The 13,400-nt window shown below is 45.8% G+C and overlaps 1 protein-coding gene across 1 annotated transcript; it reads left to right on the top strand.

The window, feature by feature from the left end:
- The first annotated feature begins 2,248 nt into the window (after positions 1-2,248).
- LOC147626237 (pentatricopeptide repeat-containing protein At1g06140, mitochondrial-like) lies at positions 2,249-5,929 on the top strand. Its single transcript, XM_086816379.1, has 2 exons — positions 2,249-2,531; positions 2,663-5,929. The coding sequence occupies exons 1-2, from the start codon at positions 2,445-2,447 to the stop codon at positions 4,832-4,834; spliced, it is 2,259 nt and encodes a 752-aa protein (XP_086672505.1). The 5' UTR covers positions 2,249-2,444; the 3' UTR covers positions 4,835-5,929.
- The last annotated feature ends 7,471 nt before the right edge of the window (positions 5,930-13,400 follow it).

The raw sequence follows: 13,400 nt of genomic DNA on the forward strand, positions 1-13,400 counted from the left end.
CACCCCTTGAGTAGTGTGTGGTGGACATTAGAGTCAAGAAGTACTGCATGCATGTCCATTAATGCATCTTGTCAACTAGATAGCATAGGAAGGCCAAAAAGTAAGGTAATACATTCAACCAAGTGGCATCATGCCTTTGGCACTTGTAAGAGAAAAGCAGTTGACAAAAGCTTGGCAAAAATAGTGTTATAATTAAAGACATGCCCTAACCAACATTTAGGGAGAAGGAGTGGTTGACAAAAGCTTGGCAAAAATAGTGTTATAATTAAAGACATGCCCTAACCAATGTTTAGCGAGACGGCAACTCTTTGCATTTGGAAACGAGGCAACCAATATGTAGGGAGAACGTAGCTCTTTATATTTGGAAAGGAGGCAACATTATTTGGACGATTGCAAGTGTTCTCTCCACCCAACATTAGTTGCACAACATTATTTGGATGATTGCACCCAACATTAGTTGCACAATAGGGCATTAAAGCATCATTTAAAAAGAGTGTGCTTCTCTTAGTTCTCTTTCCCCCTATGCTATTTTATCTACCTATGTTGTGGTATTGAATCTAGTTAAGTGGCTAGCAAGATCTCTAAGTCGGCGTATGATTTTAGCTAGGGTGCCAGTGCCACACTTAAAAAAATTGCACAAAGTCATTGCCATTAAAAAAATTAGCAAAAGGTTGCGCCAAGTAGGGCCCCAAGGTCCATCACCCAAACAAAGGTGTCCAAATAGAGAAGGTGTTATTTTTTTCTTACACTATTCTATCTGCTTATGTCATGGTGCTGAATGCAATCAAGCAGCTAGTAAGATTTCCAAGGGGCAGTGCACGTTTTTAGCTATGGTGCCCACCAGTGTAAAAAAAAGCATATTTTTCAACCAATCAAAATAAAGACAACTCTTAAATGTATCCTGAAATCTCTACTATATGTCGGTTTTATAACTAAAATAGATGAAAAATCCTTTCTTAAAATAAGGGCTACATAAAATCTCAGCCAGTTTTTCTTAATGTTGGGTGGTACAAATACACTAGAATACACCTAAAATCTCAACACGTGTGCCCACTGCCCATTGTTGTTCAAAAAACCACACAAGATCATCAATGTTGCCCTTAAGGTCGTTGCTCAAATAAACATCAGATGGTGACAAACCCGTATTGTCTATGGTCCAATCATCAATGTATGTAGTAGCAAGTCAACACAAACCCCCTAGTGTATTATACATAACATAAAGACATACATGCACTTGCCTAATAACAACATTTTTGCTGCCCATTGGTCATCATTAATTGGTAGCTTTTGTGCAACTACAACACTGAGGACAAAAGGTAACCCATTGGTAAAAAAAGCTGTTCTTTTTCTCTATTGTATCCAATCGACACAAAAGGCTCATCAACTACGGGAAGGGTACATTTGTATAAAAATTCAAGGAGAATTTTGCCACCTCTCTGCCATATATAAAATGACATGATGATTAACAATAATCATCGATGAAGTTAATTGTTTTGATTATGGCTATGCTTATTAAGTGCATATATGTGTTTAAAAAAACCATACACAATGAAGATAATTTGAAAAGCTTCTTTTGATATTCAATGGTTGGAGCAGCTCATTCCGAACAGTTACTCACAAAATTCTAACAACTGCACTTTTGATAGCATCATTGTTTCCATGTCGAGCAATCATTGTTTCCACGTTGATGAGCAATTCTTGCAATCTTATATCATTTTATCTTTGTCTCTTCGTACAACAACACTCTGAATGAATCATTGGCCTATTAATGTTGCACGCTTTGGTTACCATCACTCCCATGACATTTGAAATAGCTCACACTTTGAATGAATCGTTGACCTATTAGTGTTGTACGCTTCGGTTACCATCACTCCGAATGAATTGTTGACCTATTAGTTGTGTACACTTTGGTTACCATCACTCCCATGGTTGAAATAGTTCACACTCTGAATAAATTGTTGACCCATTAGTGCCATTAGTGTTGTACGCTTTGGTTACCATCACTCCCATAACATTTGAAATAGTTCACAATTGACCATGAGAAACCGCACCAAGCATTCTGGTTTCTTAGAGTGCCTTCACACGTGAACCAAGTTAACTAGGCCATCCCGGTGCGCACCTTTTCTTAACTATGGTTTTGCCTCCGTGGGAAAAGCCTCTCTCTCCCGTATATGCCCTTGTGTTTAATACCCCTCTCTCTCCCGTATATGCCCTTGTGTTTAATACCCCTCTCTCTCTCTCGTATATGCCCTCGTGTTGCATTCTACCGAAGTATATGCCCTCGTGTTGCACGTTAATACCCCTTGCCAATCTCTTGTTGAGACGTTCGACAGGGTCGCATAGTAGGAACGTTCTCTCTTCCGAGGAAGTCCTCGCCGATCACGGCATTATGCGCCTTGTTCTATGCGGTCCCTTCCATGTAATCATGTTGGGTTGTCCCAGGTATGTGCATGCAGACATCAAAAGCACGGATCGCCGAGCGCTCGTGGAAGGAGTACCCTAGGGGTGGGTGGGACAAGAGAAAGAGCAAAGTAAGTGGTGTCTTCTCTTTCATGCTTCAAGTAATGTTTCTGTCTTCATTAGTTGAGACTCCCGAGAGAGAGAGAGAGAGAGAGAGAGAGAGAGAGAGAGAAAATCTGTGTGTGTGTGTGGTATGCTTCAGACAAACCCAACGGCTACAGTTTTCAAGCATAAACTTACCCAGGAGTCGCTATGTATCGATGACTGTTATAACCCAAGCTGGGTTAAATACAGGCTAAGGCATGTGGGAATGCCGAAAGCACAAGAAGAAGAAGCAGTGAAAAACAGTTCTGGTGGTTTTTGGAGGATGCTTAGCTTAGAGGAGGCACTGCCTTCCTTGGAAGAAGGGGTGCTGCCCCAGCCTTCCATTGAGGACTTTGCATGCATCATGCACAAGTGCAAGAGGAAGAAGGATCGAGCGCATGTCCTCCGCTTTCATGCCTACATGTGCAAAAATGGGCTGGAAGATCATATATCACTAGGGAACTACATCGTCTCAATGTTGGTTGAAGTTGGAAGCATGTATGATGCCCAACAGGTTTTTGATAGGCTGGTGCATCGGAATGAGTGGTCCTGGAACTCTCTCATCACTGGTTATATCAAATGTGGGAATTCACAGCATGCTTTCATCTTGTATGAGAAGATGCAAAAGGATTATTCTGTACATCCCAGTGTAGATACTTTTGTGGCCTTACTGAAGGCTTGTGCAAAGCTGAAAGATCTGGAAAGAGGCCTGGAAATACATGGCAAACTTGTGTTGCTTGAAAGAGACCTTTTTGTTGGCTGCACCTTGGTTGATATGTATGCTAAATGTGGCTTGCTTGGAAAAGCACAGCAAGTATTTGACAAGCTTCGAGTTCGAAATGTTGTCTCTTGGACCGCACTAATTGCAGGATATGCTGAACATGGGCATGGTGAGGAAGCTCTCCAGCATTTTGAACGAATGCAACTCGAGGGTATCTCCCCGAATGCCGTTACGTTTGTTTGCAGCTTGAAAGCTTGTGGCAGTATAGGAGCCACTGACAAGGGTCAAGAAATACATGCTGAGATTGAAAGACAGGGGCTGCTGGAAAGGAACCTTTTTATTGGCAGTGCCTTGGTTGATATGTATGCCAAATGTGGCTCCCTTGCAAAAGCACAGAAAGTGTTTGACAAGCTTCCAGTTCGAAATGTAGTCTCGTGGAACGCACTTATCTCAGGATATTCTGAACATGGGCATGGTGAGGAAGCACTCAAGTGTTTTAAACAGATGCAATTTGAGGGTGTCTCCCCAAACGCTATCACGTTTGTATGCAGCTTGAAAGCTTGTGGCAGCACAGGAGCCACAGACAAGGGCCAAGAAATACATGCTGAGATTGAAAGACGGGGGTTCCTGAAAAGAGACCTTTTTGTTGGCAACGCATTGGTCAACATGTATGCCAAATGTGGCTTGCTTGCCAAAGCACAGCAAGTCTTTGATAAGCTACGAGTTCGGGATGTGGTCTCATGGACTACACTAATCGCAGGATATACTGAACATGGGCATGGTGAGAAAGCACTCAAGTGTTTTGAACAGATGCAACTCAAGGGGGTCTCTCCAAATGCTGTCACATTCATTTGCAGCTTGAAAGCTTGTGGCAGCATAGGAGCCACAGACAAGGGGGGAGAAATACATGCTGAGATTGAAAGACGGGGGTTGTTGGAAAGAGGCCTCGTTGGCAGCACCTTGGTTGATATGTATGCCAAATGTGGCTCCCTTGCAAAAGCACAGCAAGTGTTCGAAAAGCTTCCAGTTCGAAATGTAGTCTCATGGACTTCTCTAATGGCAGGATATGTGCAGCTTGGGAAAAGTGAAAATGTTTTCCATATCTTTGACAGAATGCTAGGAGATGGTACTAAGCCGAATCTGGTCACCTTTGTTGTTGTTCTCAATGCATGCAGTCGCACAGGCCTATTCAATAAAAGCCAGACGTACTTTGAGGCCATGAACAAAGAATATGGCATTGCTCCAACTCTTGAGCACCATACTTGCATGGTTGATCTTCTTGGGCGTGCAGGCCAATTAGGCAAGGCAGTAGCAATTATCAATAAGATGCCGTTCTGTCCTGATCTTGTGGTGTGGCATACTATGTTGGGCGCTTGTAGAAATTGGGGAAATGTGGAGTTTGGAAAACAGGCCTTTGAACATGCAGTGTGTTTGGATGACAAGAATGCTGCATCTTATGTCTTATTTTCTGACATCTATGCAGATGCTGACTCACAGGAGGAAGCAGACACGGTTGAGGCAATGAAAGTGACAACAAGCATGGAAGATATGACACTACCAGATTTGTGAATTTATTCTTGGTTGGGGATAATAGATCCTCCAAAAGCGAAGTTTTGATTTAAAGCTAGAAGATCTTTCCCTCAAAATGAGAAAGGCTGGGTATATTTTTTTTTTTCCGAGAAAAGATCCTTTCATTAGTTATATAAAAACGCCCGTAGGGCTACAAAAGATCTCTCCTGCTCCTAAGAGAGATAGAGCAGCGAATACAGCATGGCAGCTCGGGAGACTCTCCCTAGGTGCTGCAAAATACAAGCATCAGGACAAAGAACTGAGCGGCTAAATCATACAATAGGGGGGGGGAAGAGCCAAACAGGTGGCCTGTAGTGCCAACGGGGGGATCCCGTGTGTAAGGTGTAGAAAGGGCCACAGCGCCAAGAGGTGTGAAAGGCCTGGCGCCGTAAGATCGCCTCATCCGAGTCTCCCTGGATGCGGTCGTACTGTCCTCGCAGGGTGTGGATCAACTCCTGCCAAATCCCCCGTACAGTCTCTGCTGGTGGCTCCAATCTCCCCTCAAAAGGTTGGGTATGTCTTGAGTTTGGAGAATGCAAAGAAAGATGCAGACATATTGTGCCATCAGTAGTTCTGAGATCAAGACACAGCCTTGCATGCAGATGCTTGTGGGAGCGGAGCGACCTCAAAATTTGATTCGATTGGTCTCAAGTCAAATGGACCCATGAAATAAGCTACCACACTATTGCATGCCAATTTTTTATTGCTCTTTGTTGCCTCATGATCAAAGCATGCCCAGGGGCTCACTTTTGAGAGCCTGAGAGAACCCACATCTCACTTGCATGCATGGAGGGTAAAAAAATATAACTCTCTTCTACATGTTCTTGTGAATATAAATGATCTCCTATGTAAATATACATACCAAGTGTCGGTGGTCAATCCGTTTGACAAGTCGGACGTCTGCTTGAGCTCAGATGGATCTGTCAATGCCTACTGCCCATTGGTTCGGATGACACAGAACACACACACACACACACACACACACACACACACACACACACACACAGAGCACTCGGACACCACAGGCACAGTGAGAACGACACACGGAGGAATGCGGTAGGATCTTACTCAGAATCATAATACAATGTGTTACAAGGAATGTCCTCTTCTTACTCTCACTCAGTGCCTTAACTTCTCCTGCTCTCCTCTGTCTTTCTCTATAAGATACTATGCAGGTTGTTAGCCTGACTCTACAAATAATGTATTGTTACAACAAATGAAAATGATTACAGGGCATGCCCATCTGCCTGCATAGGTGCTGGTTTCTAATGGCTTTGTTCTGGCGGCTTCCTCAGGGCGTCCGGCGGCCACTTCTTGATGTCCCACCATTCTTCAGCACTTGGCACCCTGTTTACACCTGGCACGCCTGGTGGCTCTGTGTTACCTGTTGCTTTGGATGCTGTTCTTTTTCTCTGTCGTATCCAACCGACACAAAAGCCTCGTCAACTACTAGTATATGTACACATGGGAAGGGTACGTTTGTATAAAAAGTGCCATCTCTCTGCCATATGTAAAATGACATGATGATTAACGATAATCATCGATGAAGTTAATTGTTTTGATTATGGCTATGCTTATTAAGTTCATATATGTGTTTAAAAAAACCATACACAATGAAGACCATGTGAGAGGCTTCTTTTGATATTCAATGGTTGGAGCAGCTCATTCCGAACAGTTACTCACAAAATTCTAACAAGTGCACTATCCATGTTGATGAGCAATTCTTGCAATCTTATAACAACACTCTGAATGAATCGTTGACCTATTAGTGTTGCACGCTTTGGTTACCATCACTCCCATGACATTTGAAATAGTTCACACTCTGAATGAATCGTTGACGTATTAGTGTTGTACGCGTTGGTTACCATCGCTCCCATGATTGAAATAGTTCACACTCTGAATGAATCGTTGATACGCTTTGGTTACCATAACATTCGAAATAGTTCACACTTGACCATGAGAAACCGGACCAAGCATTCTGGTCCCTTACAGTGCCTTCACATGCAAACCAAGTTAACTATGCCATCCCGGTGCCCACCTTTTCCTAACTATGGTTTTGCCTCTGTGGAAATTATATTTTAGTAGCTTGGCGCCCCCCTCCGCCTCCTCTCTCTCTCATTTCTTCGTCTCTCTATCTCTCTCTCTCTCTCTCTCATTTCTTCGTCTCTCTCTCTCTCTCTCTCTCTCTCTCTCATTTCTTCGACTCCACTCCCGAGAAAGATAGACAGTTTCTATGCATGAAGCTTGGCTACAGGGAAGAGGACCCTCTCCCCTTCACCAAAGCATGGAGAGCCGGGAAAACCTCCACACGCAAGCGGGTCCTCATCCTACAGTTTGTAGGAGAGACGGAGAGGGTCACCTTCACGAGGAAAAGGGTGATTCTACGAGGATTACAGGGAGATCCTATTTATTTGGATGACGACCTTACAAGGATGTAGATAGAACACAGGAAAACATGCATGCCGAGAGTCCTACAGCCCTGGAAAGAGAGCAAGAGAGCATTCTATCGTGATGGCCGTGTTGTCATCGATGGCAAGGCCACCGATTAGCGCTAGGCGGCCTATGGGACATTGGCTATGGAGGATCCAGATTCACAGATACACATAGCAGTTTGGAACTACAATGGAGCACTTTGGGAGGATGGAGGAGGTCATGGAGGGACGGGACATCATACTACTTATAGAGACGCACCAGAGCCCAGAGAGGGGGCTACCCAAAGTAGAGGGCTATCAGTGGGAGTTTACATATAGGGGGACCACACGACAGAGCACATCGAGAGGATCTGGAGGTATAGCGGTACTCTTCAAGCGAGAGCTACAGGAGCGCCTACAGGTGGTAGCACGTGACCAGGAGGCTAGATACATGTGGATCAGACTGCAGCTCTCAGTAGATAGGGTGTTATACATTGCTCTATGCTACTTGTCTCCTAGAGGATCGAGATATGCCATGACAGCAGAGGATGAGAGTAGAGGCGAGGAGGAGGACACAGGGCCATTGGGAGAGTCACCATATGATGCAGCCCTTTCAGATGAGATCATACACTACTCCAACTTGGGGGAAGTCCTCCTTATGGGGGACTTCAATGCACGGACATAGAGCCGACAGTGCAACATTTATGATTTCGAGCACCTCGAGGTGATGCACACACTAGAGGTGGAGGACACGGGAGCTTGCAGGGTGTCAGAGGACATGGGACCGGATAACACCAGATATGGTCGTCACTTACTTGAGCTGGGAGCACGACACCATCTCGTTATTTATAACGGGATGAGATAGTAGCAGGATTTAGGAGCATTGACATGCTTTCCACGATCAAGGGGGTAGCATAGTGGACTACATCATGGGTAGGCTTAGTTAGTACGAAAGGTACGATATGATAAAATACGGTACTAATTGGTACCTTAAATTTTTTTGAGGTGCGGTACGATATTCGTACGTTTTTTTTAAAAAAATACTTCCTAAACTTAAAAATTGTAGACAAGAAGTTACAAAATACCAAAATCGTACTTGATCGTACAGATATGTACGGTACGAATCGTACGTACGATCTGATCCGTACGACGTACGGAACTAACCCTGATCATGGGGTCCATGGAGACCACATAGGCTGTGACATCTTTCACCATCCCCCCTTGTCCTATTGGTGTGGATCACACGTACCTCTTACTGTCATTGGCGAGTGTCACATGCACTCTGCACTCAGTGCATGGTGACAAACTGGCTCATCATCAGTAGTGCAACATTTGTACATTATTAAAACCCAGTAGGATGATATTTATCGTACGCCGTGACCCCATTGTACATCCTCAGTCCAGGATAAGTCAGGCACGAGCTACGTAGGTCATTCCTTAGCCTTAGCGGGTGAGTCAGTCAATCAAGTCCCTTAACCCACTTGGAGAGAATCATTCATGCATGTAGAGTTAGTAGAAGCCTTAGGGTTTGCATCAGAAAGCACTCTGCATCCTGAATAATATGCATTTATATGCTTGTGCATCATTTAGAACATCCCAGAAGCCTTAGGGAATTTACTAGGATTTATCTAGTATTTTTCCCATATTTTATGGTATTTATTTAGCATTTATTGTCATTTATAAACATAAACTTTATTAAAGTTATGACCAACCAACTTGACCAACCCATAACTAGTATAAATAGGCTTGCTCAGTGCTTAGTTATTCATTCAGCCCTCAGAATCCAGGCGCCTCATATCCTCAGCCCTAGGAGCATCCCTGCCTGCAGCCATAGTCTCATCCAGCCCTTAGAGTACTTGCGTTTTGCTTCAGCCAACCCTGGTTCTCCAACGCAGCAGTTCAGCAGTCCCTACAGCCATAGGTGCAGCCATACAGTACATCCACAGGCCCAAAACAGCAGGCACCTCTGCGTTTTCTGCATAGATCACAGCCACCTGCAGTCCAGGTCTCTACAGCCTTGCGTTTACAGTTCTACAGCAGCCCTACAGTCTGCGTTTCAGTCCAGCATCAGTCCGACAGCAGTATTCAGCCCTACAGACCTGTGTTTGCAGATGCCCAGCAGTTTCAGCCTTGATTCATCAGTCTACATCAGTATCCAGCATTCAGTGCATCATCCAGGCATACACCAGTCATCTGGTAAAGCCTCAGGTGTGCAGCCCTTCCTCATGCCCTTGGGAAGAGTGCATAGGCTTGAGATCAGTTCATTGAGGTGTTTCTACAGCCTTGTACAGTTCAGCCAGGCTTCAGATCCTCCGAGATCTTGCTTATCTATAGTCCACAGTCATTCTCTCTAAAGTAATAAAGCAAATACTATCTCGTTATCGGGATAGGGGGCCCTTCAATGGGTAATTCGGGACCCAATCTGGTGTACAGTTCTCATATCTCTCTCTCATATCTCTTTAAAGTTTGAAGTATTAAAGTGGATTGCTAAACTCACGAAACTCAGGATACAGAAGACGGTGTGAGCATTTGTGTGACAGGATCATCCAATACAAAGACTTCCGCTGCATATCACATTGGTATTAGATTCAGATTGTCCACACACACCGTATCCTAGCGTGGGGGCATCCTTGGATGGTTAGATTGCGTTCCGGCATGACCACTGACTTCAGCATCATGTCTACAGAAGAGAGTACTCATCAGCCGGAAGACGTCTTCCCCGAAGGAGACCACGTTCTTCCTCCTACAGCGAGCTCCACACCAGCACCCACACAGCCCACATAGGCATCGCATACAACTTTCTACTTCACCCATGACTTGGTAGACATATATGAGCATCATGTATATGACGGGCTATTCCAGATGGATCCCTTGTCACCTCTAGACACACTCACCACCCAGCTGTCATCTCTACTATATACGGCCGCCACCCACAGCTTCCCCCATCATACACACATTGCACACACAGATAGATCTGGGAGCATGCCCTAGAATTGGTGGTATGATGATGAGTGCAGAGAGCTATATAGACACCTCCGTGCCCAGAGAGCACTAGGGACCATTACACAGAGACAGGCGAGCCGACATACGAGGATCCTCACACGCCGTAAGAGGCGTGCATATGAGGAGGCACAATATTGGGATATATACCACCTACTCATGAGCAGAGATGCAGCCACTGCATGGCGTAGGATGAGAGAGCCTCGCCCTCGTACCCCGATTGAGGATCCACACACATGGCACACATATGCAAAGAGCCTCTACCATATCCCTTAGCAGCCGCCCATACCACAGCCACAGGAATCCCGCACTACCACCTCTACTTTCTTTACCGCCTCGATGGTAGAGAGAGCTATCCGCCGGCTACAGCATGGGAGATCGGCTGACCACACAGGTATACAGAGTGAGCATCTTATTTATGCAGCTGACACACTGGGACCCTTTGTTGCTCACCTCTTTAATAGGGCACTAGTGGAGGGCCTACCAGCTGAGTGGACTATGCACACCATCGTGCCTCTCCACAAAGCGGGAGACATGCTAGACCCCAACAACTATAGGACTATCATGACTGGTCATACATTGGCCAAACTTTATGGCGCAGTGCTTGAGGCAGAGTTGAGCTCATATGCCGAGAAGGAGGGACTGCGAGCACCAGGGTAGGCTGGATTCCGATGAGCTTTCTCCACTATTTACCATATATTCACTTTGAGATGTTTGATTGACCAGGCTAGGGCGCGGGAGAAGAGATTATACTGCTGCTTTGTGGATTTCTGCAAAGCATTTGACACAGTGCCACGAGAGAGACTCTTCCAGCGCCTACAGTCATTGGGGATCCCATCAGAGATGGTTTGGGGCATCTATGCTTTATATGAGCAGGTCTTCGGGCACATACGATGCCCCGGGGGGCTATCTGATGTTATTGCTAGCACCATAGGTGTGAAGCAAGGATGCCCACTCTCTCCTACACTATTTGGGCTATACATCGATGAGGTGGCTGACTTCATTGGTCACGGTGGTGGGGACGGGGTAGACATCTCAGGTATCACAGTCCACATTATGCTATATGCAGATGATATTATTCTGGTCTCTGAGTCGCGGATGGGACTACAGCACCATCCCCATGCACTCGATGACTTTTGCACACAGAGGGGGCTTACAGTGAACCTTGGGAAAACCAAAGCCATGATTTTCCACACCTCAGGGCTGGTTCGACGACAGGCCATCTTCACACTAGCAGGAGGACAGGTAGAGGTGGTAGACTCATATGTGTACCTGGGGATTACATTTACGACTCCGCCAGGAAGATTTACTATGGCACAGGCAGCCAGGGATAGACTCACACGAGGGTATGTAGCTCTGGCCATGCTAGAGAGACAGTGTCACCAAGCACACTTCCAGGAGCCCCGCACGAAGGGGTGGTTGTTTGACACACTAGTCACCCCTGCTTTGATGTATGCTGCAGCAGTATGGGCACCTGGGCTCGCCACCTCCACATGGTCTCAGATAGAGAGGCCTCAGATTCTCATGCTCTCACGGATGATCCGCAGCAAACCCTCCGTCCCACATGACATTGTCTGGATGGAGTTTGCAGCACTTCCTATGCTAGTGGAGGCTCTCTTCCAGATGATCTGCTTCATACAGAAAATCAGAGATATGCCATCAGATCGACTCTCACATAGAGCTTTTGAGGCGTCCAGGCAATCGCAGAGAGTGGAGATAGGAGATCATGGTATTCATAGATGATACAGTGGCTCACTCAGCATGGTCTTGACATAAATCACCTGCCACCTGTCCAGTATGATATACATGCACCACACATCCAGCTCTCTCACAGTGAGGAACAGAGTCCTTCGGTAGGATTCATGGCAGCGATACACTCAAGAGACTTGGATTACACCCAGTCAGCCTCTACCGCCGAAGATGCTATACTACAGAGATCAGTTTATGTGTATCTCAGCGGATGGATTCATATAGAGACCTGGATACATGGATGTGTGCATGCCTCACAGTGCCCGAGTGGTGATTGGCCAGCTTAGAGTGTCATCACACTAGCTTGAGATTGAGGCAGGTAGGGTAGCACGGATCCCCAGAGTAGAGAGGATATGCAGACTATGCCAGGAGGAGGTTGAGAGTGAGGAACATTATGTATGCAGATGCAGAGCATATAGTGTCATTAGAGAGAGATACACCACCATCTTCAGTGGACATCCCTCACTCCGCCAGACCATGGAGTCCGCAAACCAGCGTAGATTTGGCTAGTTCTTGCTAGAGACAGAGCGCCACAGAGAGAGACTGCTACGGACTCATACCACAGGGAGAGGTGGGCGACAGCTCCAGCTCACTGATTTCTTCCAGAGATCTATCCCAGTGCCTACCTTGACACAAGAGGGGGTTACACTTCAGCGCGCTGCGGACCTCCGAGCCAAATGGAGACCGAGAGCACCAAGCTACAAGACTCCCAGACTACATCAGAGGGAGATCACAGAGATACGGGCTTGACCTCAGCACCATATCCAGGAGCGGCTAGCTTTCACTCCCACCCGGAGATCATGCTATGAGGTATTTTTGCATCACCATCGCCTATGTATCACATATTACACCCCCATTATGGAACTGGTTGGAGCTAGACAGATCTGCATTGCATTCTTGTATACCTTGCGCATATAGGTTGCATACTGAGCCTCTAGCAGTAGTGCTCCATCCATCACACCCCCCCACTAGCTCAGTACTTTCATAGTTTTATTCCATGTTCATTTTGTCCTTTTTTTTTCTGGACATCCAGAAGACATTGACAGTTGTACATTGATTTGTCTCATAGGTCGAGTTCGGCCTCTAGTAGACGTTAATATAGCTTTCTTTCTTTCTTTCTCTCTCTCTCTCTCTTGCTCACCAATCTTTTGTTGAGACGTTCGATAGGTTCACATAGTAGGAACGTTCTCTCTTCTGAAGAAGTCCTTGCCAATTACGGCATCATGCGCCTTGTTCCATGTGGTAGGGAAAGGCCCTTCCATGTAATCATGTTGGGTTGTCCCAGGACATGCAGACATCAAGAGCGCGGACCGTCAAATCTGTGTGTGTGTGGTATGCTTCAGACAAACCCAACGGCTACAGATTTCAAGCATAAACTTATCCAGGAGTCGCTATGTATTGATGAC

The sequence above is a fragment of the Cibotium barometz genome, chromosome 22, assembly GCF_041138505.1.
Source record: "Cibotium barometz isolate CiBa-2024 chromosome 22, ASM4113850v1, whole genome shotgun sequence".
Taxonomy (NCBI): Eukaryota; Viridiplantae; Streptophyta; class Polypodiopsida; order Cyatheales; family Cibotiaceae; genus Cibotium; species Cibotium barometz.

Excerpts from the sequence above, each read along its gene's own strand:
- LOC147626237 (XM_086816379.1), top strand. The coding sequence starts at position 2,445 with ATGTGCATGCAGACATCAAAAGCACGGATCGCCGAGCGCTCGTGGAAG. Across the intron at positions 2,532-2,662 it reads GGGACAAGAGAAAGAGCAAA|ACAAACCCAACGGCTACAGT; the intron begins GTAAGTGGTGTC and ends GGTATGCTTCAG.